General features: G+C 37.8%; 1 protein-coding gene across 1 annotated transcript in view; it reads right to left on the bottom strand.

The window, feature by feature from the left end:
• The window catches only part of NBAS (NBAS subunit of NRZ tethering complex), a 156,322-nt gene extending 132,880 nt beyond the window's left edge, over positions 1–23,442 (bottom strand). The window contains exons 1-13 of the mRNA XM_030945947.1: positions 23,299–23,442; positions 18,867–18,921; positions 18,130–18,166; positions 16,369–16,446; positions 15,399–15,446; positions 14,296–14,339; positions 13,760–13,893; positions 12,939–13,072; positions 12,723–12,821; positions 8,165–8,303; positions 6,670–6,735; positions 3,010–3,138; positions 1,081–1,144 (exon numbers count right to left, since the gene is read on the bottom strand). Of these exons, the coding sequence (XP_030801807.1) occupies positions 1,081–1,144; positions 3,010–3,138; positions 6,670–6,735; positions 8,165–8,303; positions 12,723–12,821; positions 12,939–13,072; positions 13,760–13,893; positions 14,296–14,339; positions 15,399–15,446; positions 16,369–16,446; positions 18,130–18,166; positions 18,867–18,921; positions 23,299–23,442 (1,171 nt within the window). The remainder of the gene's footprint in view (positions 1–1,080; positions 1,145–3,009; positions 3,139–6,669; positions 6,736–8,164; positions 8,304–12,722; positions 12,822–12,938; positions 13,073–13,759; positions 13,894–14,295; positions 14,340–15,398; positions 15,447–16,368; positions 16,447–18,129; positions 18,167–18,866; positions 18,922–23,298) is intronic.
• Between the last annotated feature and the right edge of the window lie 2,101 nt (positions 23,443–25,543).

Here is a 25,543-nt window from a genome sequence, read left to right as displayed (position 1 = left end):
GTATTTGTATTAAATAAAGCTGTTGAGAACAAAAAAAAGTCACAATTACAAACATAATATATAAAAATTATTTGGAAAAAAATCACAGTAAACTGATTTACTTGCATGAAAACTAACAGATTTTTCATCTATGATAAAGATCTACTTCATTACCTATCAGGCCATCCTCAACATGACAACAAACCTAATAGTAAGGAAAATCAGAAAAGACTACAGTGCTTTTGGGGACAAGTAAACATATTAACATATTCCAAGAGGATGTTGTTAGGAATGTTAAACTAAAAAACCAAATAAACAAGAAAGTTTCTAGGACTGAGGATGGAAGCTATGGCATTTCCAGTCACTGTCTTGATTATGGTAACGGGGTGTTGGGATAAAATGTTCATCAGAGAGTGGGCTCATATTGCTACCCCCCACATGTCACATCCCTCTCCTCTGATGAAAACAACCTTTTCCCAAACAGCACTAACAAACAAGTCAGATTATTCCTTTTTTTAATAGTGCTTAACCAGCAGTGCCTACCTGTGAAGGTCAGATGAATTAACCTGAAGACAAAATCTCCAAAGAAAATATTACAAAGAAGCAGGAATTTTTTAATAATATGGATGTGTATAAGCAGCAGCAAATGGATCATGGAATAGCTATTGATCTCTGCACTCTTGGAACAGCCATGCAATAACCAGGTGCTAAATGGCTGCTCAGACTGGCCTGAGCTTTCAGAAATAGAGTGTGATGAGGTAAATCCAGTTAGAGGAAATAGCTATAGAATTGTTTTTAGAATTTTTAACTGGTATCTTTAAATTAAAGTAGCTTTCAAGATTTATTAGACATTTACAGGAAGAAAAAATGAAATCCTGTGCTAACTGAAATATCAACTTTTTTATAGCTGTAAAAGCATTCCTAGAAGAGAATCTGAAAAAAACCTATTGTGACATTTAGATCTACCATGCTACAAATTCAAAGCATGCGATTTTGGCACCCTGACTGAGATTTAATTCAGCTATTTCAGTCGTCATGTATTTGCATTACTATTGTTAACTCCATAGTGATAAAAAATAATGATCTAACTGTACTGCATACCTTTCATTTTCTTTCTTTTTTCACTAGAGAGTCTCCAGTCTGGGTTAAGCTCATCATAGCCAGGCTAAAAAAAAAATTACATGCAAGTACATCTTTGTAACACAGAATCCATTCATTTACTCTGTAGCTGACCCACTCATTTTTCAATTAAAATGCTCTCTATAAATTCAAACTCTTCTCAAGCATAAACATACAACTGCAGCAGCACCATTGTACTTTTCCACAGACAATTAAAAGAAAAAAAACCCCAAAACCACAAGTCATGGCCTGACCAGCTTTAAACAGTAATCATACCTTAAAGATTTCTGAAATAAAAGCTCTCCAGCAATTAAAAGCCAAGTGTTTGCTTTTCATGTTTATACACAGGACTGCAGGCACATAAAATAATCTCCAAAAGAGTCTGTGTAGTGGTCCTGTGTGACAGTCTAGCACAGTTCTCTAAGTATTTTCCCCAGCTATTTTCGGAATTTTAAAGCCCCTTTGAAGACTAGTGCAAGAAAAGCAGCAGCATTATTAACTGAGGCACCGCAAAGTTTAGAATTATGTTGCAGTGCTGTTATTTTAAACGTGACTTAACAGTGACAGAAATCCTGCCCCCAAGTGCAACGCAGGGGAAGTACAGGAAGCTGAAATAACTAAAGCACATTTGGATAAAGCAGAAGGTGTTTTTCAGACTTGATTTCTTAGTAGAAAGAGGAGAGTCTACTAATTAAAAGTAAACATGAGGCCAGTCTAATTTAATTTCACACATATTATGAAAATACACATTATACTTGGACACCAGTTTCACATATAAAAAAAATTTTGAGAATAGTCAAGCACTAAATATTCCTTTATATCACCCTCACTGAATTATGAAGTCCTGAATGCTGCTTCAGAATACATATTCATTATTACTAAAAACAAAGAAAAAATGCAACTCACTGTAAGCATCCTTGAGCAAAAGTTGTCTGAAGTGTATATTAAAAATAGAGATAAATAGATATGCATATATAGACATGACACTCATCTCAACACTAGAACAGAAATTCTTTCAGGTTTTTTTTTGTTTGTTTTGGTTGCTGTTTAAAAATGCCTTTCTAAATAAGCTTGAAGTTACATTTTGATCCCATTTGTTTACCCTACGTGGAACTGATATTGGTTTATGTCTCATAGGTTTAGAGCATAGCATACAGTACTCCAAGTAAAAAGTCCTTCTTTATCTATTAGTCAAGAAACTAATGGGAGGAAAATCAGAACACTTCACATACTAATGTGCATCATTTCAGATTTTTCACTTTTCAGAATGCATTTCCTCATTAAAATAAAGTTGGGGTTTTTTCCTTTGAAAACTAATTAGCTTTAAATTTCCAGTGTTTTAATTCACACAAGTCACTAAAAGTTTGCCAGTGTCTGAGCAATTCCTAATCTAAGTTCCTCTACTTAGTTTTGCAACTAATTCCTGCAGAAAGCATTGGACTTAACAGCAAATTGATTAAGCAAATATTCTACAGCATCATCTGGAACCAGGCATGGTAAATTTTGAGGGAGGAATAGAATACACTAAGACATCCAGAATTTAGTTTCAAGCAGTGAAACAAATTTAGCCATGTTAGCCTCTACTTCTCTTCTGTAACTGAATTTCAGTCTAAAGGTGGTGTAGTCTAATTCTAACAGTGTTACCTCCTTGATACCAAAATGCCTCATGAAAAATTCATTGCAACATGATTGGTTCTTTCTCTTAATTTTTCAAGTTCACAGTTTATGGGCATAACATAGAAAGATTATAGTAAATGTAAGTATAGGGCTCTTGAAAAACATGGAGCTGACTGGGAAGCTTGTGTGTAGCTAACACACAGTTACGCGAACTCCTCTCATCTCCTACAAAAACACAATTCCAGAGGAGTAAGATATATAATTCAAGTTTCTAAACATGTACATTCTTCTTACCTGATCAGTTTGGTCCCATTCTCCTTGTTGTCTGAGAGACGGAATAGACCAGATCGTCAGTTTTCCTGAGAAATGAATAGCTGCCAAAAGAGCTCCATCAGGAGAAAGATTCATCTTGAAAACTCCATCCTGCCAAACATGGCATCCAAGCAAATAAACAAACAAACATAATAAATATATACACCAAGGAATACCCAAAAAAATTCCTCCAAATACATATTTTTTTCTCTTTTAGGGAAACAAAAAATTGTACAATCTTGCACCCTGAAAAGTTAACATACCTTAAATTAAAATCAAACAAAAAACCCTTATTCTAAAAGAAAAACATAAGAGATCAGTTGCGACATGGAAGAATAAAAACAACCTGCATAAAGGAAGAACACTATCTTAGCATGAACAAATCTTTAGGAATGTATACTTCTGTATCACATTGTTATATGGCAAATAAAACCTGGAAGTGCAGCATTCCTAAGAGAACACCCTGACAGCAATGCAAAGCTGCTTGAAGGGAAAAGCACAGGTTGTTCTCTGCACAGAAAAAACATCCAGCCTCGGTTTTCTACTATTCTGACTCTCTCGTCCTGATTGCTCCTTAATAGTCTTCAAGAAAGACTATTACCAAACCACAGCTTAATACAACTCTTCCTCCTCGGGAGCAAACTTATAGGTGGGTATTATTACAAATCCAATTCTTAAATTAAAGGAAAACAAAAAAAGGGATACAAGAAATCAGACAATAAGAGATCTTGGAGGAGCCCACTGTTCATTTCAGGACACTGAATCAGAATCCAAGAACCTCGAGTGACAACAGACCAAGTAGTAACATAGCGAATATCAGGTTAAGTCCATATAGATAAATTAATTCAGCATTTGTACATTAACTTCTCTAAGGCTACAAAAATTCTCCTAGATTAAGTTTTCCATCAGCTCTGGACACTTTAAGAGGCAAAATACACTTCTAACAAAATACCTTCTTAAGGATTCACAAAATCCAGCACATTTACAACTGGATCTGTACACTATTTCCACAAGACACTCTAAATACACACTTAAATTTTAAAGTCAAATTTAGTGACACTGGCAATGAATCACAATTTCTGAAAATACATTTCACATTTATTCACCCCTCTCCCCTACGTTTTCAGAAAGATCATTCATTTCTTAAAGTGTCTCATCTTCCCTGAAAGACAGCAGGATACAGATTCCCAAAAATTACATTGTTCATAAAATTCCATTTTGTTAGCTCAGTTTAAAAAACCTTTTAATAAAGATTCACAGTTAAAATTTTCCAAGAATGTAGCTAACCAATTTTTTTAGGCCACTACCACCCCTCTCAGAAAATACCTCAACACAAATGAAGCACAGAAAGGTTAGTTCACATCCATCAATTAAGAAGTTTAAATGGCGTTCCTACAGAATGTTACGGGTAGCTATAATTTGAAGATAAAAAATATTCTTTTCAGGTCAGTGTGTTTGGGACTTGGGAGTTTTTTTTACTATTATTTTTATTTTATTTCTTAGCCTTTTTAAAGTGCTAGGTATGCCATAGAAGCAATGACAATCAAGAAATGTTTATTGTTGTACAGTGTTTGCAGCTGTTGAGAGCACTCCTTAAATTGATGCCTAAAATGTGATTTTAATTGAAAAGGAGAGCATTAAGGGGTTTTTTTTAACCCATTAAGAATTATTTATATTAGAAAAAATTCATATTCTCTGACTATATTCTTAGGCAGCTGCAGTACTGCACTTTCAACTGTAATTGCCCAGGAATTGTACATGCCTTCTAATGGCACTTCTCTCCTTACAAGTCAATTTGCCTGCACAACAGACAAAGAACAAAAGACTGTTAAAGGACCCAGAAACACAGAGGTAAAATATATAACCTGTTCAGATAACCGATCAGTGGTATACATCACAGATCTTGAAAAGAGGTAAATGTTTACTCAGCAGTCAGTAATAATTCTCTGGCTGTGAGATTTAGATACTGGGTGGCCATTAACACACTCAAATTTATCACCCAAGCCCTGTTATCTATAAAAATTAATCAGTCCTTTGCCAAAGTAGGCAATGCTGACCCTGTAAACAGCTCATCAGCTTAAGGGAACAGCAAAAGATGTTGAGAAACTCAGCAGGCTGAGTTTCACATTTTTTAAGTGTCATTTAACAACACTAAGAATCAAATCCCAGTGCAGCCAGTTCTAATATACTAGTCATCTAGCTGCTGCGTCTGTCATATTTTAAATGGGATGTTAATTTCACACTAGGAATAAAAACTATACCTTATATATTTAAGCCATAATCTCTGAAATTGGATCAAAACATTCAAGGATAAATAAGTTTCCATATTTCTTCATTAATTTAGTATTGGCAAGTGCAATGAAGTTGAAGTTTAGTACAGCTACATGCAATACAAACTTTTCAGCTAAAAAAGCTTAAGTCAGCTTTATCTTTAGCATTCTCAGTGAAGGAAATAAAATCTCTCTCTGTTCCACCCTTGAGAAAAATTCAGAAAGATTTGTTTTCCCTTTCCAATAAAGCAGGCAACTTCTTCTTTTAACCAGCCACCTAAAACATCCCAAGAATCTATTAAGGTCATTTCCAACTCAGATCAGCCATTTTTCCACTCAGGAGGACACAGAGTGAAGGTGGTAGACAGATTCTTTATTGTTCTTTCCTTGTAAAGCAAAAGAGGGGAAAACAATTTCTCTTACAAGAAGGGAAAGGGGGATAGAAAAAGGAATCAAACCAAGGCTACACATGACAAGTAGACAAGAGACAAGAAAAGGAAAAGCAGTACTGCATGGGAAGTTCCTAAGGCATGTAGAAAGCCATGAATGAGCATCACGTACACCACTTAGAAATACAGAAAGCACGCACCTACACCTCAGCATGATATTCAAGGTTTAACACTCATTCATGGCAGAGGAGAACATAAGGTCTATACCCAGAATTTGTTAAGAATAATTGATTCTGATCAGCAGTTTCATTAGGCTCACATGTATCCTGGGAATAGAAGTCTGACCCATAATAAACTTTGGAAGCTACTAAGCCAAATGCTTCCATAGTATCTCAGACTGTGAAAATAAAGTCCTTGTGTCTGCCCTATTTAAGCCATAAATTATTAGTTTGAATTCACTTATTTTTTCTTTCCCACATGGTGTGAAAATTGTGGGCTGAGGCTTTTTTGTTGTTTTCTAGTGAAATACATGTAGTGCAGAAGGCTGAGTTTTGTTCTTATTCTTTATCTCTTGGGCATATATTTTATTTGAGAAACATCATTACAATCTACTTTCTTCTTGTAGAATATATAACACATCTAACATGGTCTGATTATCATATTCATGAACAAATAATTAGGTGGCTTCTTATACCTTCTTTTTTGAATAAGGGTTTACATTTAATATTGAACTCTACATCTCTAGACTGGTTCCTGAAACCCAGCAATTCAAGCTTCAGCAAATGAACTAACTGGATTTTTAAGAAAAACAAGTAAGTGGCAAGCTACTCCATTTAATGCTAAAGCTTTTTGATTAATTTAATAGAATGTTAATTCCGAAGTTGCATAAATTAAAACTTACTTGCAGTCGGTCTCTCAGGTAGTCATTAATAGACAATTATGTTAGTAAAATACATTTCTGAGGTAGACCTAGACCTTAATACCTGTTCTGTTCCTCGCCTGCTGTAAAATCTTAAATTCATAATCCTTAATAATCCTCTTCTCTGTGCCTGTAAGAACAGAAACAAATCATACAATGAAAAACAATCTCCTACAGCTTCATGCACCAAAAATTAAGTCATATTTAAAATACTAAAATAACTTTGCAAGATTCTTTAGAGGTTCTGCAGAAAGACCTTGACAAATTAGAGAGATGGACAATCACCAACCATATGAAGTTTAACAAGGCCAAGTGCCAGATTGTGTATCTGGCTGTGCGCAGAGACTGGGGAATGAGAGGCTGGAGAGCAGTGCTGCAGAAAGGGTCCTGGTTGACAGTGAGTTGAATGAGTCAGCAGGGCTACAATATATGGCAGAGATTAAGCCATCAGTGTGCCCAAAGAAAGCCATGAGGATGGTGAAGGGCCCTGAGGGGAAGCCTGTGAGAAGTGACTGAGGTCACTTGGTCTGTCCAGCCTGGAGGAGGCTGAGGGCAGAGCTCACTGCAGTTACAGCTTCCTTGGGAGGGAGAGGAGGGGCAGGCACTGATCTCTGCTCTGTGGTGACAATGACAGGACCTGAGGGAATGGCCTGAACCTGTGTCAGGGCAGTTTACATTGCATATCAGGATAAGGTTCTTCACCCAAAGGGTGGTTGGGCACTGGAGCAGCTCCCTAGGGAAATGGTCACAGCTCCAGCCTGACAGAGCTCAAGTGGTGTTTGGACAACACTCTTGGGCATACAGTGTGACTCTGGGTATCCTGTGCAGAGCCAGGAGTTGGACTCGATGATTTTTGTGGGTCTCTTTCAACTCAGTCTATTCTGTGATATTTTTAAACTTCCATAAGACTGCCTACTTTAAAATAATGCAAGCATAGTAAGATCCACTTTGTATAATTCTGACAGTAGGTATACATGTCACAGAAAAGCACTCCTCATCTGCAATTAAATTAACAGCTCACTTGTAATAATTAGCAACACCTATATAGGAGTAAACATTGGAATTTTTCCTGGAATATAGTGAATTCATTTCAGTATAACCAAGCTGTTACCAAATCAAACATTTACTTCTACTAGAAGCAAAAGAAATCAAGAGCTAGAATTAAACTGAAATATTTATTTCAGGCATGCTGCCTTTTGTTCTGAAGTAACAGAAGAACAAACTAACTTTTTTCCAACAAAGACAGATAATATATCCCAATGTACAACTAAGAGGAAAAAATATTGTAGCTTGGAAATTTACAGACTCCTTTCTTCTTGTTTTTGGTTTTAAAACCACAAGTGATAATTAAGAACTTAAAGTTCAAATCATACTACAGAAAAAGCAAAAACGGACGCTGTGGGGAAAAAGATAACTATTTAGGCATATGTATCATAGCTTAGAAAATTTTGCTTCTTAGAAAGAAGCAAAACATTCCATTAAATTCATCTCTCATAAAAAGATATTTATTGAGCTTCCGTTGACAGTATTAATCCAGTAAAATGAGGAGGCAAACTTACTGTTCTAACATCATCTTCATAACTAGTGACCTGTTTGTAATGGGGAGAGCCTGACAGAATTCTCCAAGCAGATATTCCACAACCAGCTGCTTTAGATACTCCATCTTCATCTGTTTCACAGCCTCCTACAAGGAGAAGTCTGTAATATATATAAAGATGCATTATGATTTCATATACTGCCACATATTTTTTAATTTTCTTAAGTCTATAGCAGTTTGCTTGGGGTAACAAAAGGTTAAATACACCAAGACACTTAACAGCCCAATAAGCTTTGTGAATAAATACCCTGAAATCTAAAAAAACTTCAGTATCATTCAAGTAACATTTGTTATTTATAGCATGTATATCTATTCATTCTCATCCCTAGCATTCCAGGTAAGTCATCATCTAGAATAAAATAAGTCTGGCCACAAGTTTGAGTTTCCTTCTTACCCTCAAAAATTATTAAAAATTACTGCTTAAGAATATAACAAGTTCCAATCATTCTGTTTTAAGTATCAGATTCTCATTTATTCAGATGTTGTATAAAAGCTACTTCTCTTTCACTGAAGAACTGAACACATTAAGGCTTGTCAATTCTGTTTGCTAAAGCCACTGTACCAATTACACATGTGCATGTAATACTTTCGTTGCGCACCATAGGTGGCATTTTAAAAACTTATAAGTCTTGTAATTATTACACTAAGCTGTAATCATTACACTAATGCCACAGGTGGCATTTTAAAAACTTTTATGTAAGTCTTGTAATTATTACACTAACTTGTCATTATTATACTAAACTGTATCACAGTATTTGTCCTTGAAGCCCTTCCACCTGATTAACAAGCACTTCTATATTTAACTGATGACTACTTTGATGAAAACTTTCAGAAAAGGTGTCTGTTTGGAAGCATGATTGTAATGAATCACCCATCAAAAGCTGAAGTATCCACAATAAAAGGCACAACTGCAGGAGCCCAAACTGTACCCTGGGAATGCTGCATTATCCCTTTCCCAAGGCTGCGCCATTCCTGAAGTGCTCTGCCCCCAGTAGTGGCTGCCATTCACACAGCACAGCTCTGGCCACCAGGGATGCCAAAACTACATCTCCAAAAGTCAAAGAAGGAATAAAGGAAAAAAAATTCCTTCCACATTTAATCCTTTTTAAGACATCAGTAAAGCTTATTTAATAATGCCAAGTCTCCCGCTAGTCACTAATGTACAGCAGGATGATTTTATCCCATGGATGAATGACAGAATCACATCATCAGGCTGGAAAAGAACCTCTGAGATCATCAAGACTAATCTATGATCAGACACTACCATGTCAACTAGACCAGCTCAAGGGATGGTGACTGCACCACTTCCCTGGGCAGTCCGTTCCAATGTCTGATCACACTTAATGTGAAGAAATTCCTCCTGATGTCCAATCTGAAACTCCCCTGGAACAGCTTAAGCCTCATCACCATCTATGTCTTTCTGGCTCTTTGGGTGAGGAGGTTGATCCCCACCTGGCTACAACCACCTTTCACATAGTTGTAGAAAGTGGTAAGATCTCTCTCAAGAATGATGCCTAAAGTTCTCATGAGTTTTGGTTATTCTGTGGTGTTAAGAATAACCTACAGCAGTAAAAAAGAAGTCACTTTCACCAAAAACTGCAACAGGAGACATGAACTTGACGAAGACTAATATTTTTTCCTTGCACATGTGCTCTACACATAGCCCAGCCAACATGCAGCAGTTTCCAGGCTTCATTCCTAGATCCTTAAACAGCTACATACTCCTGAGACCATCAGAGAATTCCTGGAAAGCCTTTGAGGAACTTCAAGGAAGAGCTAGCTAGCATGCATTAGAAGCTTTTAGCAAGTTCTGCCAGCTGTTCCTAATCAAAGGGTGCTTTGAGCTTTTGTTCTAGATAGACACCTGATTAGCAGGGGTCAGGAACCCTTTCAACAAAACCTGGAAAAAAGACCTATGTAAATGCCAGGCCTAGAGTGCAGCATTTTGCAGAAAAAGATGGCCAGAACCTGTCTTTGTGTATGATCTAAAAAAATCACAGTGATGTGCTGCCAGGCTCAGTCTCCAGCACCCTCTGGAGCAGCTCCCCAGCACCTCAGAGGCCTTGACACAGACCATGCTCCTAAGGGAGGACACAGATTTACAGGTCCTGGACTTGCAGTGACATGGCTCCAAGCAACCTCCTCTAGCTGACCCTGAGGTGAAGGGGAACAGATTAGATGATCTCAAAGGGTTCCTCCTCAAAAAGTGGCTGCTCTTGCAGTACCTCAGTTGTACTCCACTCCACAGGTTTATACAAAGTTGGGTTGAAGATAACCAGGGTAACTCCTGTCTCAAGAACAAGCTCAGCTGAGGTATCCAAGAAAAACTTGATATGTCCTTCTTTACTCAGCAATTTTGGTACAAAAATTTTAAATAAATCTGAAACACTCAAACTCCTTCATCACAAGCCCTTCATTGCAAACTTTATACTTTAGTATCAAACATATTCTGCAGCAATTGCAGATAATCCAGAAATGACACATTCAGTTCCAGATTAAGATAGCAAAACAAGCAGCTGTTGAACCTTGGATTTGGAGTTTACAAAGAGCTCACACTGAAGCAGACATTTAAGTTTTGTCAACTAAAATGCACTATAAATTCCATCCTAGATGAAAGCAGGATCACAAGAGAACACCAGCACTAGGTACCTAACTTAAGGTATATAATACTTTTCCACAACAGTAAAAGTCATTATTGGATTTTTTTCCAAAAGCTATAGTTTCAAGTTTTCCTGCAGATTCAGAAACATTCCCTACTGACATATTCTCTTTGCAATTATCATACATCTAGCTGAAAAAATTAAGTAAATTAAGTTCTTAACTGCTATTTTATTGCACTATAATGGGTCATGAGCAAATACACTGTAATACAGTAAAGCAGTAAGTCAAGCCTTACAAGCAATGAAGAGAGATCAATATAATTTCATCACCTGAGATTAAATGAAATGCAAGAAAGCACAAAATTACAAAGTTGAACATGTGTTAAGTGATCAAACACATTATTGAAAATTAAAACTTCGAGGCATATCAACAATTTTCTTTAATGTACAACTTTCAACTTGTGTCCAAGCACTTCCAGGGTCTTTTGGGATAACAAAAAAGTTTCAGCAAGAGACGTTACCCACAAATTTAGAATTCTCCAATGTCAAATTTACAAGCTTTCTGCCACAGACTAAATTTAAAAACAGAAAAGACTTGCATCCATCAGGGGAAAAACACTGGTTCTTTTGTTTTCCATCCATTCCATCCAATTGTCCATTCTTTCAAGCGTCAATTTTTCAACTTTACTAAGCCACTCAACAGGCTGCACATAGAAGGAAATACTACAACCATTAAATCTGATCTGATGAAAGGATACAAGGGGTTGGTTCTGCTGTCTGGTCATGTAGTGCTACCAAAGCTCCATAACCCACAACTATTACCTCAAAACGGTAAATTTAGTATACTGAGTAATAATTATGTGAAATCACTAAATATTAATTAAGTGGCAAGAAAAATCCATATACAAAATAATCTATCAAAAGAATAAGCTAGAAGAACATTACATCTCATTAATAATAATTTGTTTTCCTAAGATAGATATGACAGCTCATTTAATACTGAAGAATGAGAAGAAGTTTTTTCAACAGTGGGTTTCTTCTGGTAGTTTATAGCCAAGCCTAATTTCCATTTTAAAAAATACAGTGATGTAACATTGCATGTAACATTGTATTAAAAGATTCAATCCTAGCAGATCTAATACAAGAAAAATATCTAGAACAAAGTTTGGTTCCTACAACTGAAGAGAAATAAACAGAGTTGCTGAGTTTATCTTGGTACATAACAAATTGATACTAAAAAAGTAGACCCATTTTTAGCATATATAATAGGCTAACCAGGACTTATTTCAGTTACATTGGGTATAAGAGCATGCAGGCAGTCAGTTCACATTTCAAGTCCAGTTTCTGTACTCAATAGGTTACTAATAGAGAAAACACATCACAAGACAACTCCAAATACAAGAGCCTGGCAGTTCTACTTAGAACACTAGGGAAAATGGGCTTGCCAGTAAGTCCAGCGATGAATTCCAGATAGAAAAACAAAAGAAAATGCAAAAAAAAAAAAACCACTAAAAAAATCCCAAAACAAACAAAGAAAAACAAACAAATAAAACAAAAAAAGAAAAAAAAAGAACAAAACCCCTAAATTTACCCTTCAACATTACCCATCTTTCATCACATTCAGAAACCTCTTTTGAAGCTATTCCTGACATTCTAAAAAGTGCAGGTTGCTTATGCAAGGCACTCACACAGAAAAAGACGTAACTTTACTAATGGAATAATAAAAGCCAAGTGAGATGAACTAAGGTTCCTCTTTTATAGTAGAAAGAGACATGACTTGTTGTCACTGATGCCCTAAATACCAATTTTAGCAAGAATAGATTTTTCTCCCCCTCCCTATCCAACACACTTCAATGCTTATTTTGCCACTTTTTGTTCATCATTTACATACCAATGTCAAGTAGCAAACAGAACACTTACCTGTGACCAGGATGATAAATGACAGTTGTTATCCCATGGGCATAGTGGCTGCCAAAGCTGAAACTATGACTTTCTTGAAAGCTTTGATTTGTTCCAACACTAAGTATGCCGGGAAAAAAAATATGCGTTACTTCAGATTTATTTTCTTTAAAGAGTAGAAAGAATTTCTCTGAAGTTCACTGGGGCATCTCAAAGCAAATCAAAATTTATGCTTACCTTACAAGGTAACTTCTCAGTTCTCCACGGTAATTAACAACAAGGAGCTCAGCTGACCACTGGGCACTTGCTTTGTATTCTAGAAAGATCAATCCAGCAATAGCGTAACTCAGATCGCCTGGAAAACTTGCTGTCTTTACCCAAAAATGAGGGCAGACATTGGGAGAGAAAGGGGATTTTTAAAAAAGTGTCTCTGTTACTGAAAGAACTAGAAAGCTAAATTAACTATATTGTATTTAAAAAATAAAGTTTCAGTTAAAAGTAAATATATTTTCTTTTATCTAGATTATCAAGAAATCGTATTATTACAATGTTTGCAAAGACAATATATTGAGGAAATACACTTGAGCCACCTCCACAAACCAGTTCAATACACCCTTTGAACATGCAAAACAGAAAATATATTGTGTGGGGCCTGTCAACAGCAATTATCTAATATCATACCAAGCAAAGTACTCTGGCAGAAACATTTCTTGGTTTACAATTTGACTTTACATATAAAGTCCAGATTTATTATCTATTAATACAAATTGTGGTGATTCCATACTTCCACTGTCTGATGCACCTACAGATGTACCACAATTTAGGACAGATGTAAAACATACCCTTTTATGCTGTTGTAAGGATTACACATGACTTTTGTCATCCTATGGTGGATGTATTATAGTGGAGCTTTTTATGGTCCATTTCTGTGTGGTATTCAGTGTAAGCATTTATAGCAAACTAAGCCATGATTTAAAAAAGGTCAAAAAGTGGAAATTATCCATGAGCCTTAAAAAAAAGTTCTACTATATTGGTATTTAACCCAAGAGAGCACATACCGGTGAAATGACCAAAAGCTCACTACCCATCAGGTCAAACACTCTGACTGTTCCACTGCTTTCAGCATAAGCAAGTAATGTACAATCATGACTCCATGCCACTCTCCTCCACTGAGGGTTAGGATCCTTTGGCACTATAAAAAAATAAAATTATTAATAAAAGCAAAAAATAAATATAATCCCTTAAACAGAACAAAAAGTCAATTGCATCAAAAAAATGCAGGGGGCCTACTAGCATTACAAGCTTCTCTCAGAGGAGAGTAAAGAAAGAAAAACCACGTATGTCTCCCAGAGCCATTAATTCTAACTATCATTTCATTTCAAATTCAGGTTTCATATATTCTTAATAGAAAGAAGTGGCAGAGAGAAGGTAACAGAGCTAGTCACAAAGCAAAATTATTAAGAGATTCTTTCCAATGATTTTAAGAAGTTAAAGTAAACCAACACCACCATTTAGCAATGTATGACATTGATGATGATGACATGTGTCATCATAACAATGATGACACTAAGTAATAATGAAGAGGTTGCCATACCTTGACATTTTCCAACTATGGATACAAAGTCATCTTTTGCAGACCTGCAGAAATACCACATATAAATTTAGACACAAAAAAACCCACTGTTCAATTTTCTGTAACTGAACACTATAAAAATATTCCAAATGCGCAATTCAAAAGCCTGCATGCCTCTAACTACTTGTTCAAAAAAGCAGATAGTAACTTTCACCTTCTAGGCAGCTACAGTAACTAACAATAGCATTTTAGAGACTGTCCAACTGCATAAATACCAACATCTCTCATTTATTTGTAATGCTGTACAAAATAGGACAGCATCATCTCAGTGCTTCATATAACTTTAGAAAAAAAAACTAGTCAGTATTCTCTAGGTTACAATTTTAGAAACAATGCAAGAATATAGTTACATTAATACAGTTGAAACACAAGATTTATTTTATAGTCTTTAAGCTGACGTTTATGGCGCTCACACCACTTTTGATTGAACAATTTTCATACACTTGCTTCCTTTACATATAAATGGAAGGTCTGACCTTCTAGCAAATGGATTTTTGTGAAGCAAGTAAACACACTCAATCAAGATCTGTTCTATAGCTAAATGTGCTCTTGAACTGGCAAAGGAGAGCTTGTTCTTAAGAGAGCACAAGAAAAGGGAAAGCATCAGTCTTTACAGCAACCCACACCACTTGTAAAATAAGGTGAAGTATTATACATGCCAGCTACTCCAAGAGAAGAACACTATGTACTAGCTCCTTGTCCCGTTTATAAAGGGAGAATTTCTAGAGGGGGCAGAAAGGCAAAGGTTAGAAAGACCATCATTTGCGCTGAGTGTTTTTGAGGATCTTGATTGTCTTTCTTTCACATATTGAAAACAGAGAGAGAGATACAGATATATACTTATATCAACACATCTGTTATAATTGAGGGGGTCAAGGACATTTTATGTTGGGTTTGGGTTTTGGTTTTTTTAGGCTCCTGCTTTTATGATCATTCCATGGATAAATTTCATAATATATAACATTGCAAAACAAAAAAAGAAATCTGTAAAAGTATTGCTAGCAAATGACCAGAAACACTTTGTCAGAACTCCAGAGCTGAAGTAACAGATAATGCTAAGTTACCTGATTTCTACGCATTGGTCTTGAACAACTGCCAACAATTTACCATTGCTGAAAGAAAAAACAGATGTGAAACTTCATTTAAAATCCACTCCTTACAGAATGTACATCAGAGTGCTAGGTGCTTTTCTCTATAGTTAGATATAAATCGCCACATTTAAAAATAAAAAAATTAAAATGGGAAATATCAGTTTTTTATTAAAAATAAAATATCCATGCTATGATATTACTTTCATTTCAGAGAAATCTATCTGCCACTCCTTCCCAGCAGCACTGAGAAAACAGCACAAGGTCTAAAATCCCACTGCATGAGAGGTCAGAGTCACATGCTGCTTATAGATAATTCTACAACAGCAATGTACACAACTATGGGTTGCTTTATCTGGTATAAACAACTATCATAATTCAGTAAGTTATGTGTCTTTGCATACAACATAAACTAAAACCTTCCCTACTACCTTCATGTAACCATGTCACTGAACCATTTTTCTGTGCTTACTTTTAAGAGCCAGTGATCTCACTGATGCTGCTAAAATTCCTGCAGAACAGTTGGTTCTAGCCTTGGAACTCTGTATGCAATAACAGACAAGCCTTGAGGGCATGCATTCACTTTCCACAAATATAAATTGCTTATTTTAAAATTATATATCCTGCCAAGTTCTAAGTATTTAATCAACCAAATTCAGGACTTGAATTTGAAAATAACTGCACTGCAAGCCACTTTGCCCCAAAAGCTAGACAGACATTCAGCCCTGAGTGAGAGGTGCACTAACAGAAGGGAAGCAGGTAGAAGCCCCTAGGCAGCACACTGAGGCCACCTGTGAGAGCTTCCAGTATTTCTCTTAAACAGAAAGAAAAGCACATCTTTAGCACAGTACCAACTCAGCATGGCTGAGTGGGGATGGTGGGGGAGCAGAGGAAGCATTAATACATTCACTCCTGTCAGAAATGGCAAAGCATGGGAGCTGCTTACCTTGCAAGTATGAGGTGCCAGTTGATCTGCTTACTAACCAGGCGAACCAGTCCAGCAGGTAGAGAAAACTTTGCAGGGCTGAAATACCAAAACCGTCAGGATCAATCAGAACACACAGAGAACCAATGCAGCACCTAAGATACATACACCACACAACTCAGCTTCAAGGCACCCATCAGTTACTTGAGAGGGTTTGCAACTGAACATGAATCAACACTGCACCCTGCCAACAACAAAGGCTAACAACAACCTTGTTTTTACTAACAGAACAAAACTGCATATTAAGGGAACTCATCATTCATTTATTACTCTTTACACTCTGTCACCAGCCAGTTTTGATACACCCACTGAAAGAAGAACACCAGCAAACAGGAGGGGCACCAAGATGATCAGGGGACTGGAGTACTTGCCCTACAATAAACCAGATGCTGCGGGAATTTTATTTGTTTAGCCTGAAGAAGAGAAAGCTTCAGGATGACAAAACAGCAGCATTCTCACTGATACCAGGAAGATGGGAGCAACAGAGGTGCATGGCTGGAACACAAGAAACTATGGTCAACCCTTTGGAGGACTTGGAAGTGCTGGGGTAATGGTTGGACTCAATGACTGTAAAGGTCCTTTCCAACCTAAATGTCTCTGTAATTTCGAAACAAAGGAGGGTCCAAGATGACATTAAGAAGAGATTTTTTTCACCATGAAGACAGTCAGGCACTTGAACAGGCTGATCAGAGAGTCTCTGGGCTCTCCATCCTTTAACCTTTCCAGGACCTAGCTGGACAGAGCCGCAAGGAGTTCAGTTGGAATTCAGTGTTCTCCTGCTTTTAGTGGACTTTAACCTAGAGGCCTCCCAAGCTCCCTCCAAAACTCTTTGATTTATCAAATACATGAAAACAGCAACTAGAATAAATTATAAAAGCTTGAAATTAACTTTTAACTATGACTACTGGAGGGAGGGAGGGAAGAAAAGTAGGTGAATTCTGTCTACAACTGACTTCTTACAACTAGACTCACATGACAGTATGTTGCCCATAAACATCAACCCCTCGTGAGAAAAGGGGTGGGGGGAAGTAGGTGCACAAAAATAAAGCAGAACACTAGCAATAGGGAAAACAGCATTCCCTGCCAAATTCAAGTACAGTACTGTTTCACAGGAAGTCACAATAATGTCCCTTTCCACATAAAAGATTATCCTTTAAAACAGGAAACTATTATCTTCAAACCTGCTGAGCCATATAACGACTGATTTTCCAGAAATATTGTACTTACCCCAATAAATTTCTGGGACCATTTCATGACTTTTTGAATCAAAACTTAAATTTATAAATGGCATGAGTGCTGCTCAAACAGTTACCAAGTTTTTCATATAAGTTTGAATTGTCAAAGAAAAAAAATTCAAAATTATTACTCCAAAGGAAGTAAACCCTGTCATGACATCATATCTGTCACTGAGGCTTAAGAAAAAACCTCACAACAGCTTCCTTTGCAGTATCTCAGCTGGGAGTGGAAAGGACAAATATGTGTTTGGAGAAACCTGTTCCAACTGCAATGTTACTTCAGCTTCTGATAAAAGCACAAACCAGTCTTCTTCTATTTAGACTTCAACTGCAACTCAATTTATGAAAAGTGGCTATACTAAGCATTCCTTGGACAATATTCTAAACAAGTGTTCAGTTTTACTCCCATCAGGATTTACTTTCCATCAAATCAAAAAGCTGTAAAAATATTACCAAATATTTTTTGCAGCATTCTTGTAAAACCTACCTGTACCAGATGTACCGAAGCAAAAATAATGCAGGACCTATAATGGAAAGAGGTAAAAATTACATCTCTAGTAGTCTTAAAACCCACTCCAGGTGCACAGGGAATCTCAAGTTCTCATTAAAGAAAAAGGGAATGAGGGAAAAATCTTTTATACTTGGACAACAAATTCGTATGTTAGAATAAATGCAAATGTCTAATAAAGAACAAACTTAACAAACAAACAAAAAAAACCCAATCCACTGTACATTTTAAAGTCTAAGAGAAATTCCTACTGGATGAAAATACAATTCAGTCACTGCCATTTAACACTTATTTATGCAATGTAATATCATCAGAATCTAAAACTTCCTCATAGAACTAACTAGCAGACAATCCAGTCCAAAGGACGTTAAGAGAGGGAAAAAAAATGGCTCAAATACAAACACAAAAAAAGCTCTGCAAAACAAGCTCTGCAAGAAATTAACAAGCTCTGCAAAACACAGAGCTTGTTAATTTCTAAGAGGTATGGTTTATTAGTTTGTCCCAACAAACTAATGAAGACAAGAATGCTCACAAAATTGACATAAAAATAACACAGCCATGTTCACAATCAGAAAACATCTTCCTGAAAACACATGCTGTATTCTTCTTCCATTACTACTTCCATCATTAGGCACTCTAAAGGGCAGAAATTGTAAAAATTACAAGCAATCCACACAGTCTTAGAAGTCATGAAGGTAGGAACAAGTAATATTTACCTGCAATTGCTCTAGTGATGATAAATGATGCACCATGTGTTCTGTTGCCTCTTGGCTGCAATTACAATAATAATCATCAGACAGCATGTCACACATTTTAACTTAAATACAATACTCATACATACATTCCCTGATTAAGTTTAAGTTGGCTCCTAGCCTTCAGGTTCTTTATGTATTTCCTATTACTCACCACTTCATATAATGTCTACTTTAACTGCATAAGCTAAAACAGTTTATAATGCCAAATCATTTAAATGCCAAGACGCAATAAACAAAATGTGCCACAGATTGTCTATTGATTCAGCTTTGCCTCAATCTTTGGGGAGCAACAAAAGATTATGTTCTCCTGTAAGCTATTATAAAGCATTCTTTTTATGCCAAATAAATGCCACAATGATCTGTAATGCCTAGCAGTCAAAGTACTTGGTGTGCAACATATTATGCTAATATCTAAGTGCTAAGCTACCTAAAGATTGCTCATGAAAGTTTCAGAAACATCAAGAAAAAGAAACTATTTTTGAAAAAAGCCCCCTTTTTACATCAATTTGTACTATGCAATATGGCCACTCAGATAACCACCTATACTCCATAGCATCTCACACAGCCTTTCCACCTGCCCTGCTCTACACTTTAGGCAAAGGGAGCAATTGCAGTCACTACACAAATGAAAGCACTCTTCAAACACAGAAAAAAGGAATACAAAACAACACAGGATATACATTCTTATCTATAAGAGGAGATAAATTATTTGCCAGTAAGAAGCAGAAAAAAGATACAAAACTGAGAAGAGAACAAGGACAACCAATAAGGAAGGATCCACAAACAAATCCTAAAAATAAGCAATCGTGCTTATACCTTTCTAATGAGAATATTAGAGCACCACAAACTGAGCATTAGAGTAGGCAATGACTGAATTTTCTCTTCCATTCAAGATAAAATACATAGACCAAATTTCTCGTTAACTGAAATATTCAGACCTCACCAAGTTACAAAGCAGTAAACACTGAAAGACATACAAATTTATCAACATTCTGCAGTATATCAATGCTTAAAAAATAGTATTTGGGCTCCCAAATTTAAATTATTAAAGTAAAGATTAGTTTTCCAGGCAAAGTTGGCAATCCATAAACAGTCTTTCAAATAACCAGGCTGTCATCTCACAGCATGTAAGAAGCAAACACAGCTGTACTAATAGATAACATTCCACATTCAGGTTGATCAGCCAGGAAATAACAAGGCATTACAGTAAAATAAGCGAGAGCATAAATTATTTCTTACAGCTACCCTAGTACCTCAGGGAGAGCTGCAATTTCCTCGAGACCTTAAAAGCAGAGCTTGTTAAAAGTTTTGGTTTATGAGGAAGTTCCCAGTAAAAAACATTTCCTAAAACTGCTTACATCTCTTTAGAATTTTTTTAATATTTTAAGTGCCTGCTCCTGAGCCTAAACTACAGACTGCTATTCCACACATCTTCAACACTCTGCAAAACCGATTTACTGTTATATCCTAAAGACCTGAATTTTACTTTTTATAATATATTCTTATCATTTCAGCTATAGCAATGGTTACCAGATATGCTGTAGCTCTTTTTTAATTCATTCTTTCTTGGGAAAACAACTTCAACTTCTCCTTCCCTACAGCATTCCAGAAATAAAATCCAAGTAACTTTCTTGCTGACAAGACACCCACTCAGTTTTGGATTTTTTTGCATATCCTGCAAGTTTACTGGGGGGACAGCAGCTCGTGAGTGCTGGGGAAATCTCAAAACATCAGACTGTAATGAAAAAAAAAAACCACAAGACCAGGTGATACATTTTGGAAAATAAATTGAAGAAGAGAGTTCGATCAGCCTTTATTTCCACAAATCATTTCACAAGTCTTCTCTTGCAACCCTGCCCACAGCCACTGCCTCATTCACTATTTTCATGGATCTACTACTCAGTAATTCCTTTTATTCTCATTATATATATCAGTGTTCTCAAACAGTGCATTATATACAATGGCATCAACATCCTGAACACGGACTGCTTGATTTCCACACCACTCTTTTCTCTGGTGTAGTCAATTCCTTGTGTGTTTCCTTCACAAATAACTGGTATAACCCCTCCTGCCCCTCCTCTTCTTCCCCCAAAAAGCTCTTACTGGAATGTTCAGTACAGGTGAATGACAATACTGACAAGAATTAAAATTAAAGCAAATTTGGGCATTCAGTCTAAGAGATCCATGCCAGTTTCATCAATGTCTTGAATGTAACGTGACTTCGCATGTTCATCAAAAGACTCATCTTCCAATAATTAGAGCTATAAGTTCTAGTACTTTGCAATTAAAAATTAATCATCCTAAATGAAATAACAGAAAAAATAAAGTCAATAAATACCTGTAAAACTTTAAGATCTGGCTTTGCAGCCTAAATTACTGCATAAGAAGATAACTAATTTCATTTCCCAGTGCAGTATTCAACTTTCTTTCCCTTTCTACCATACCTTACCTCACTTATTCCAAAAGATTCAGTTTTACAAGAAAGTAGGGTGTGATTTTTTTCGAAGAGTGTGAAAAAAACAGGATTAAAAGAGACAGATGTTCCAAAGGGAAAAGTCACCTAAGGACACTTAGTCATGTAGGACAATCACCTAAGTAATATCACTGTTAAGACACCTTAAGGCAAAAACTGATTCATACTGACAAAATAATCTGTTTGCCTATGTTGGCAGTGTAAAATCAATTTCCCACTAAAACAGTAAGACTATCACAAGTGTCCTTGAGTACTGACAGTTTCCAAGAATGTAAATCCAAGCAAACTATACAGCATAGTATTTTCAAACCTTCCAACTTCTGCTAGTGAAAACAGGTATTATCTTTAAAATAAATAGGCAAGAAATACCAAGTTTAAAATAACCAGCACCATCTGCTTAAGCTGACAAGCAGAATTCAACAATGCTTAGAAATTCCGACTGCCAGGGCAGATGAGGACCCTCAGACTGTGGTTACACAGTAACTTTAAACTGGCATCCCCACCTGCTGCCACTGAAGGGAGGTGTCACCTCCCTGACATACTATTCACAGCACCCGTGGTACCTACAGGGGTATTGAAGGGACCCCTTAGCAAAAGGAGATGAAACAACACGGTTGTGTCTCAGACTAATCACTTCTTTAATCAACTTACCATACAACCTCAAGAACACTAATGGCAGCAGAAAAGGCACTTGTCAGAAAAGTGCCCCCTTAACACAACCACAGCCTTGTGTCATCGTACCTAAGTCGCCCTCATGGTTTGCAACAGGAAAATTGTTTCCATATGCTACTAAAAACAAAGACTATTTACCATTTCTCAACACAGTTGAATTAAAATAGGTGCAACTATTGATTCATCTGTACAAATGACCTATTAAGCTAACAAATGGTAATACTGCAATCATGTTTTCCAAACACCCATACCTGTTGCTGCAACTGAGGATTTACAGATCAAGAGCAACAACAACAAAAAAATCTTTCTGATAAATGAAAACCTATTTTTTTGAGCATGGCTCTAGTAATTTTTAACAGGTACATTCTTCCACATGTGATGTTTTTACATCTTTTCTGTTCAGTTGTTCTCATTAAGCACAAAACTTTGTTAAAATGCTTCTATTACCAACTTTCAGTGGGAAATGCATTAAAAACTTCAGTGGACTTAAAAGTCACTACAAGAAATAAAACCACATTGCTTGCATCCTCTATATCCAAGCCAGACAAAAGCAGACATGGAAGTAGCAAGCTCAGCACATTGCAGAGGAAAACATGAAAAAGGTAAGATGAAAGAGCTTCTCAGCCCTTCTAGTGACCTGGGAAGAAGAACAGCTAGAAATAACTAAAAACGTGCAGTACAAGAACACTGTTTTCTGATTTCTTAAGTGCTGGCTTAAGAAATCAGAAATGGATATCTGTGCACGTTGCGAACAAAAGCGAAATATTTTTCCCTTTTACCCCACTCCTGCAAATAGAAACACAACTGTACTGATACAGGAGTCCAGAAAGAGGATCTAATTTCCCCTCATACAAGGTAAACTCAACAAAGGTCGTATTTTCACCAGCACAGACTCCACATCTCTCTGTACAGCAGTTTCTAGAGGTGAGACCTGGACATCATTCACCATAGCTTCGCTTGCGCCAGTTCATCAGTAAAACACGATATACATTGTTCAATAAGCAAGAAACACTTCAAGGCATGCCAGGTGGCACAAGCCACGGCGGGAATTAAGTGACACGAAGGCACAAGGGGGCAATGGTCGCACGAACACCCCGTGTGCCTGCCAGAAGCAGCGCGGGCATCCCGCTGAGCCCCCCCGCAGGCACCAGCGCATCCCCGCGGCCCCCGGGGCGCCGCCGCCTCCCCGCCCGCGCCAACGTGGCCGGTCCCCTCCCCCGCCCGCGGCCGTGCCGCGGCCACACGCACCTGCACCTCCGTCTCCGGAGGCCACTCGGTGTTGACCAGCAGGTCGTACAGGATGTTCTCCTCTCCGTCCTCCGCCTGCTCGCCAGCGCCGGCCATGCCGCGCTCCCGGGGCGCCCCGCCGTTGTCCCCGCCGGTGGCGGCCATGCCGGGCCAGGCCGGGCCGTCCCGCCCTCCCCGCGCCGCCACGGCGACGGCGCCCGGCGGGGGCCAAACGGCTCCGCCTTTAACTCGTGCGGCGCCGGCCCGGAGCGGGGAACGCCCGGTGCGGGCGAGACCTCGGGGTATGGATCGCGCCCTTACCGAATAGGGGCAAAAAGTGGAGAAAAGGGAAAAGGTGGATTTCTCGCTAGTGGTTCTTGCGGCTTTAATGGTGCTACGTAGGACTTCTAAATATTTCAGTCCTACGAGTTGGAGTTCCTAGCGTTCAGCTCTCTAAAGCAGATAAAAGGAGCTTGTTTGTAGGTTCTGGGCCCTCACATCAGGAAGGGCATTGAGATTCTAGAGCGTGTCCAGAGAAGGACAGGGGAGCTGGGGAAGGGTCTGGGGCACAAGTCTGCTGAGGAGCGGCCGAGGGAGCTGGGGGTGTTTGCCTGAAGAAAAGGAGGCTCAAGGGAGACCTTAACACTCTGAACAACCACCTGAAAGGAGGCTGGAGCCAGGTGGGGTTTGGTCTCTTCTCCCAGGCAAGAAGCAATAGGATGAGAGGACAGGCTTAAGCTGTACCAGAGGAAATTCAGGTTGGACACCAGGAAGGATTTCTTCACAAAAAGAGTTTTTAAACATTGAAATGGGCTGCCCAGAGAGTTGGTGGAGTCACTGTCCATGGAGCTGTTTAAGGGAGGACTGGACGTGGCACTCAGTGCCATGGTCTGGTTGACCAGGTGGTGTTCCATCACAGGTTGCACTCAATGATCTCACATGTCTTTCCCAGCCTGGTTCTCTGAAATAATTATGAAAGAACTGATGTTTCAGCCTATTTCCTACAACTTTATAAAGCATTTGTAAAATAGAAATAAAATTACTTCACACCCTGACACTTCTGCTCCTGCAGTCTAATTTTCTCTTGTGTTAGTAAGCTCTTGTAGGCAACTGTGTGTTCTAGAATTAGGTTAAACAAAAATTCAAATTCTGAAACTAGGGATTCAGGGCAATATGAAAGCTCTGTTGCGTGCTTGGGAAAGACTTCAAGAAGAAGCAACTACTGAGAAAAAATGCCTTTTTGCTGTTTCTATATTTTTAACTATATTTTACAATGTAGCTTGTAAAGCAATAGTAAATAGTATAACATCGTGTTTGTAAGTTTCAAAGAACTGTGGGAGATGTATAGTAAATTACACTCCATGTTTCACACTAACAAGCAGCACTATATATTGATATCAAGGTCTGCCTACAAATGGGTTTTCTTAGTGCCGTGGTTGAATCTGTACATTATTCATATCTCTGCCTTTAAAAAATCACTAGTTTTGTCATTTATTTGAAAAGAGCAAACTAATGATTGACAGATATAGCGAATAATAGTGAAAGAAAAGAGGCACATCAAAGGAAGATACTCCCAAAGGAATTATTAATACATGAGAAACCATTGCAAGGCAAACAGCCTGGTATGAAGGGTATAAAATACCCTGCTGTATTTTTCTCTGGATATCACCAGTTTCTACACTGTAAGTTAACAGCTAGTAGGGCTCAGCAGGTTTTAAAAAAATCTTGAAACAAAAAAACAAACCACCAGGACAAGACCAGTATTCAAATTGCAACACAGTACTCAAGAGAACTACCTTATCAGAGATGCTTGTTTTGGGGTTTTTTGTCCTTTGAACCAGATGTGTCTCTATCTCATGCTGCCTTCAGAAGGATTGAAGCTGTGTTTCACAATGGAAAGCAGCAGGCAATGGTTGATGCTGTGCCTTCCACTCAGCAGGCAAATGCACCATTGGCTCCTGATGTAACTATAGAAGCTGCACTTCTGCACTTGCAATCTCATTTTATTTTTTTACAAAACCCCGAAGGTTCTTGCGTTTAATGTCGCTAGAAGTTACCCTGGAACAAGATGGTGCAGAATTTGGGGAAGCTTCTGTAAAACCTGGAGAATACTGTATCGCCGTTAGTGTATATGTGACACACACCGCGGCGTGTTTGAGTCTCTGAGCCCCTGGGCCGTCAATACCCAGGGGCGCTCACGGGCCGGGCCGGAACGCGCGGCGCGGCGGCTCCTGCGCCCACCCGGCCCCATAAAGCGGCGGCCGGG

The sequence above is a fragment of the Camarhynchus parvulus genome, chromosome 3 (genome assembly GCF_901933205.1).
Source record: "Camarhynchus parvulus chromosome 3, STF_HiC, whole genome shotgun sequence".
Classification (NCBI taxonomy): domain Eukaryota; kingdom Metazoa; phylum Chordata; class Aves; order Passeriformes; family Thraupidae; genus Camarhynchus; species Camarhynchus parvulus.
Note: the sequence above shows the minus strand (reverse complement) of the source record. Positions and strands in the feature narration are given on the sequence as shown.